The sequence below is a fragment of the Mugil cephalus genome, chromosome 6, assembly GCF_022458985.1.
Source record: "Mugil cephalus isolate CIBA_MC_2020 chromosome 6, CIBA_Mcephalus_1.1, whole genome shotgun sequence".
Lineage (NCBI taxonomy): Eukaryota > Metazoa > Chordata > Actinopteri > Mugiliformes > Mugilidae > Mugil > Mugil cephalus.
Genome location: NC_061775.1, coordinates 7674664 through 7680663, shown reverse-complemented (window position 1 = coordinate 7680663; position 6000 = coordinate 7674664). Strand labels below are relative to the sequence as shown.

At 36.5% G+C, this 6000-nt stretch overlaps 1 protein-coding gene across 1 annotated transcript; it reads left to right on the top strand.

The window, feature by feature from the left end:
- The first annotated feature begins 207 nt into the window (after positions 1-207).
- Positions 208-1860, top strand: LOC125008925 (granzyme B-like). The gene is made up of 5 exons (XM_047586335.1): positions 208-308; positions 388-547; positions 760-892; positions 1032-1250; positions 1334-1860. Exons 1-5 carry the CDS (start codon positions 251-253, stop codon positions 1487-1489), a joined length of 726 nt encoding a protein of 241 aa, XP_047442291.1. The 5' UTR covers positions 208-250; the 3' UTR covers positions 1490-1860.
- The last annotated feature ends 4140 nt before the right edge of the window (positions 1861-6000 follow it).

Genomic DNA, 6000 nt, shown 5'->3' with positions numbered 1-6000 from the left:
AGGCTAACAGAGTTCTTCGAGGCTGTGTGGATGTGAACAAAATGCTAAAAGTTAAGATTATACTACCAAATTTCAATCACGCTCGCTAGGTGTCAGTGGTGGCCTCCTTAGATTGCACTATGGTTTAAAGCCACATCATTTGCATATGCAGTCTACACAATCACTTCCTTCTGTGTTGAAGACAAGGAAACATTTAAAAGCTGCTTGCTGCTGCTGCTCTTCAGAGGCTCAGCCCGGCTGTGTTCTCATCATGTCTATCCACTGTGTACTGGTAGCACTAATGCTGGTGCTGACTTTTGATGGCCAAGGTGGGACTCTTTTCATCACGTGTGGAGTAGGTGTATAATAATAGAACTTTTCAATCTGTGACAGTTTTTCTTTTCCCAGTTCATTCAGGTGAAATCATTGGAGGACACCAGGCTGTGAAACACAGCAGGCCGTACATGGTGCTTTTAGTAAAGCACCAGCCTAATGGTTTGACTGAACACTGTGGTGGTTTCCTGCTGAATGAAGATTTTGTGATGACTGCAGCCCACTGCCAGGCCGAGTAAGTTAAATAGTTTTTAAATCTGAGCATGATGGTGCCAGAAATGTTTGCACCCGAATAGCATTTCTTATCTAAGCAACAGATTTGGCTCACACTGACAATGCCGAATGAGGTTGTGACATTTTTTGTGTTTTGTGTTTTTTTTTGATACAATAAAAGAGTAGCCTTGCTTAACCAGAGTAATGGTTTTGGACCTGCTTCTTTCCTTTCAGGTCCTACGATGTCTTACTAGGACTTCACGATTTCTTCAACCGAAGCGGCATACAAAATGTGTCAGTTGCAAAACCGTTTCTACATCCCAAGTACGATGACAAAGTTTTTACAAATGACATAATGCTTCTCAAGGTAAATACAGCAACAATAATCAGGGCAAAAATGTCCTTTTTCATATGTTCCTTTACTGTTTTTCATTTTTAAAGAAGCTCTTCAGAATCAAATGAGGCACTAATGCGAATAAATAATTTTTTTCTTTTTGTTTGTTAAGTTGAGCTCCAAGGTAAAAATCAACCACAACGTGAAACCGATTCCTCTCACAGATAAGGACGATGCCACCCCAAAATCTTGTATAGTTTGTGGTTGGGGACAAACAGCCAGAAACAACGGATATATGTCTCGTATACTCATGGAAGTTAATGTGACGTTAACTGCAGAATGTGCAGAGCATCATGCCTACTGCTCTGAGGGAGATGCTGGACCTGGTACTGTAAGTACATTCTTGTAATGTGCAGTGTTAATCAGTTCAGTGCTCACTCAAGTATTTACTACATAATGTGCATGTACTTCCAGGGAGACTCTGGTGGTCCATTGGTCTGCGATGGAAAGGCATACGGGTTGGTGTCTGCCAGCATCATGCACAAGGACAAACCAGTCTACAAGTATACCAAGATACCTGACTGCAGACATTGGATCGATGAAATTATGAAACGTAATAGAAAGCCTTGATACATGTAACACTTGACTAAACAAAAAAAAAACAAAAAAAAAAAAACTAACCAGCTGTTTGTTTTGAGACTGACTCCATAGACCTGATGTCTCCAGATAAAGACCTGGCTTCTATGGAACTAGTCTTAAAATGAAAACACTGCATCTAAACATGAATGTGATCTGGTTAAGAAAGTGACATGGTTTGAAATTTAAGTTTCAAGTTAATTAAGAGTTTACTCACAGCTGAGTCATAGATGTGATAGGTGCTTATATTAGATACTACATATCCCGCTTATAATAATGTCTTTAAATGTGTGAATTACTGCATTCTGCAAGTCCACCAAGCAGGAATTGTATCAAATTTTAATCAATAAATGGCTGCTCTCTCACTGTGTTCTCTCTGTACCTGTGTACATGATGTTTTTTTTAAAACGTGAGTGCCTCAAAAGGTGCCCACAAATAAATTGTATTATTATCATTATTATTACTTCTCATCTTCTCAACATTAATTAAAAATAAGAATCCCAGATTCTTTTGTATGTATACATTTAGTATATATTATAAATGTGTCGTACAGGCTCAAGAAGACTAATAATAGTATATTGATAGTTCAGAATGACACTGTTAAAATAGTGCAAAACATGTTTAGACATCTTATTTAAAGCTAAAAGCTAAAGCTTGAAAAGCATGACATCATAATGGATGGTGACTGAGGATGGTAGTTGTGTTTGTCAAAATGAATTTAGTTTAAATACTGTTATTGTTTTTACAGGTTGACAATTCTATTAGGAGTTTGAGTCACCAGGCCCTCATTTAGTTTATTCTTGGTTCAGCTACATCAGATTAAGTTTATTGCTAAGTTTGGATCTGTCAGTCATCTGTGCATGCGGTGCTATTTTATGGGCTTGTAAGTTCTGCTATATGCTTTGTGTTTATCAGTGTAGAATGAGTTAATACATCATCTGGTTTAATAAGTAACAATGAAGCTCTGAAGCCTTTCAGTTAAACACATTAAACCTCTTATTTACACCAAATGATTAACCTGTGCTAAGCATGGCTCAGACATAACTGGTGTAATTATTTTGAATTTAAGTGATTTTCTCAGCTTGTCTTTAGCATCACTATCAGGTGGTTTCTTATTTTACATCAGTGTGACATTCTCACCCAGTAGCAGGCTACATGCATTGACTCTGTTTTACACATGCATAACTCTATGCTGAAAATCTATTTGGAGTATATATTAGGAATTTCACAAACTTTGCTTTGCTAGAAACATGGCCTATATATGTGTGAGTTACGCTCTTTTTGGTTTGAATACTTTAGGAGCTCAGAGAGGCAGAGCCCCTTTTAGAAAATAGGCGTACCAAACTCTGGTGAGTTGATCCTGAACTCTGATAGCGAATATTCACCATGGCAACTGGTAAATAAAGAGAGTTGAGTCATCCATTTTAAAACACAGGGGGTTTTATTTATTATGTAGTATAATGCATATTTATACTTCAAAAATGACGGTGAAAGAGAAGAAAATAGTCATAAAAAATAACTCACACCGTTCATACATGCATCATTTAGCAGACTTGAATTCTCTTAATGGAAAATACAATTATTAAGATACAAGCTTTGAGGGAAAGTTGTTGTCCTCTAAGACTTGGTTTTCTACCATTAGAATGTTATCTAGAAGAACAATGGAAGCTGTTTTTCCTTCCTAAGAGTTATTTCAGACAAATAAAAAACTCTCTCTTTAACTAAAGTCCTGACCCTTCTTTACTGTGTCATGCATAGAGTGAAATACTTAAGAGGATACTGTACATTTATTATAATTCTAAATGAGGGTCAGAGCTTTTAAATTATTGGGAAAAGGCTTGTATCAACAGATTAATGTTACATATTGTAAAACATGCCAGGGATGGGAAAACACAACACATCTTCATTATATCCTGAGAGATATTAGCCAGCAAGGGACACTAACAGAAGACAGTGGCTTTCTTCCACAAGGTTGTAACACAAAATAAGAATGCTAGTTGAAAGGAAACTGACAATTCCAGTGAAACAGCATCCTCTTCTGGAAGAACTGTAGAAACACAAACTGGCACTGGAATTAACACATAGATTACATGACATTGGTCATAGTATATTAATAGTAATTATTCCTTTGACTGCTCTTTGAAGGAGTTACACTTACAATGTTGGCTATTTTTTACATAGATGATATTTATTCATTTATCAAAGTCAAATAATTCTTATTAGGAATTGATTCCAACTTAACTGTTTATCTCATCTCATCTTCTGCTACCTCGGGGGTTGCTGGAGACTATCCCAGCTGTCATGGGTTGAGAGGCGGAGTACACCCTGGACAGCTCTATCACAGGGCTAACACATAGACAAACAACCATTCACACTCACACCTAAGGTCAATTTAGGAGCATGTCTTTGGAGGTGGGAGGAAACTGGAGAAAACCCAGAGAAAACCCACGCAGACACAGGGAGAACATGCAAACTCCACCCTGATGGGAGGCATCAGTGCTAACCACCGAGCTGCTGTGCCGCCCCCCAACTGTTTATTTGAATGCTAACTAAAACTGATAAGTTGTTTATTGTACATAATTCAAACAATCGTATAATTGATTTAAGCAGCACCAAAAAATTACTGCTGTATTAGACTGGACTAAATTATTGGTAGTATACTATACTACCATCTTGTGGCTTCTCTATGTTACTGAAATTCAAAATCTACCTCATTGCCAAATTTGCGGCCAAATGTGTATATTGTGTTCATTCATTGCACAACTCATTTTGTACTACTCATATGAATGTCAATCTGAATAAGATAAACACAATATCACTTGCAGAAGACACAGCGTTGACCATCTAGTGAATAATCACTGTGGTTTCTGTGCAAAGTGTTATATGTCCGGGTTCATCGTTCATACACGATCAAGCTGAGAGATATCGCTTGTGTGGTAACATGTAGACACCAGCAGCAGTAAAGCTGTATTTTGGCGGCTGGTGAAAAAAAAATATTCTTGGTGGGGCTGATGTGACAATACATTTCTCTGCCCAGTCCATCACACAAGAAAACAGTCAACAGTCAAATGGCTACAATTCAAATCAATAATGATTCAATCTTCTTTTCAAAATCACCAGTTAAACAGACAAAGTAAATTAACTATTTACAATTGTATAGGACTCCATCCCTGCTTTATAAAGGATATCAAGGGTATCAGACACAATACAATATTGTAGTTCTTGAGAGAACTTTACAGCAAAGCTATGAACAGCTGAATCTATACAAATAAACAGTGAGTGAGTGAGTGAGTGCATGAGAGAAAGAGACGTGTGCTTCTGTTTCTAAGGTCCGTGTAATATGAGTGACTGTGTGACCAAGTCCAGTAAATACAATGAGGAACAGGTATCAACAAGTACCAACAGAGGCTGCAATTGCTGGACAATTGACACAAGAAAATTTTACAGGTAAGAAGAGTCGTAGTCGTGCAGTCAATGAATAATAATATTTATTTGCAAAAATGAAATAAATGAAAAGAGGACCTAAAAATAAACAGAAACAGATGGTTATAATTTTATAACAAAAGTCTTTGGTAACACTTTCTATGAAGGTTGTATTTATAATGCCCTATGAATGCACTCATAACATTTTATAAGGTGTCTATAAAGCATTATAATGGTCATTATTACATCTATACATATTCACAAGTCGTCATAACCAACTTCATGATGCACTATGACAACTGGTTATGAATGATTATAATTTTAATCTGAATAGTGCATTATAAATATGTCAATATCTGCCTAGTCACTTGTTCATTTAATGATGCATCATAACTACTTTGCTTTGCTAAATGTGCATAGTGATGCATAATGAGTTTTGACTTCACCTATAGTGCTTTATATCTGTAGCTATAAGTATATATAATAAAGTTATAATAATGTATACATCTCCCTACAGCACACAGTTATAAACATCTATGCAATATCATAAGTGCTATTTGTCAGTGCTAAGTAAAGTGACAAGAATATGACACTATTATTAACAGATATAAGTTACTATGAGTAATTAAAAGGTGCAATGAACTAAGTCCTGAGTCTGGCATCTTTACCCCATATGCACAATATTATAAATGACTATGTTAATATTATAGGTGTTATTTGTCAGCTTTAGGTAAATTAGTGCAAATGAGGTGTTGTGGATATAAGACTATTATAAACAAATATGAGGCACAATGAAATGAGAGCCTGGACAGTAAAGACAAAAGGAATGCATTTAATTCACTTTATTTTCATTTAAACCAACCCACATAATCTGAATGATCATCAATGCTGACATTACATAAGCACATAAAACACGTGAAACAGGCCACAAAAGTGGCACGGCGTGGTCCTAGAGATGTGGCTCTTAAAAGTGCCTTTGGGTTGGTGAGGTGATTCAGGGTCAGAGGTCAGGAGATGGTTTGACAGCAACTACAAGAAGAACAGAGGCAAATCTTTAGTGCTCTAGCTGGGTTTGTTTTTTT

What these genes read in the sequence shown, in the direction of transcription:
- LOC125008925 (XM_047586335.1), top strand. Translation starts at nt 251, where the DNA reads ATGTCTATCCACTGTGTACTGGTAGCACTAATGCTGGTGCTGACTTTT. An exon ending in GCAGCCCACTGCCAGGCCGA is followed by an intron (nt 548 to 759) that starts GTAAGTTAAATA and finishes CTTTCCTTTCAG; the next exon opens with GTCCTACGATGTCTTACTAG. An exon ending in GAGATGCTGGACCTGGTACT is followed by an intron (nt 1,251 to 1,333) that starts GTAAGTACATTC and finishes ATGTACTTCCAG; the next exon opens with GGAGACTCTGGTGGTCCATT.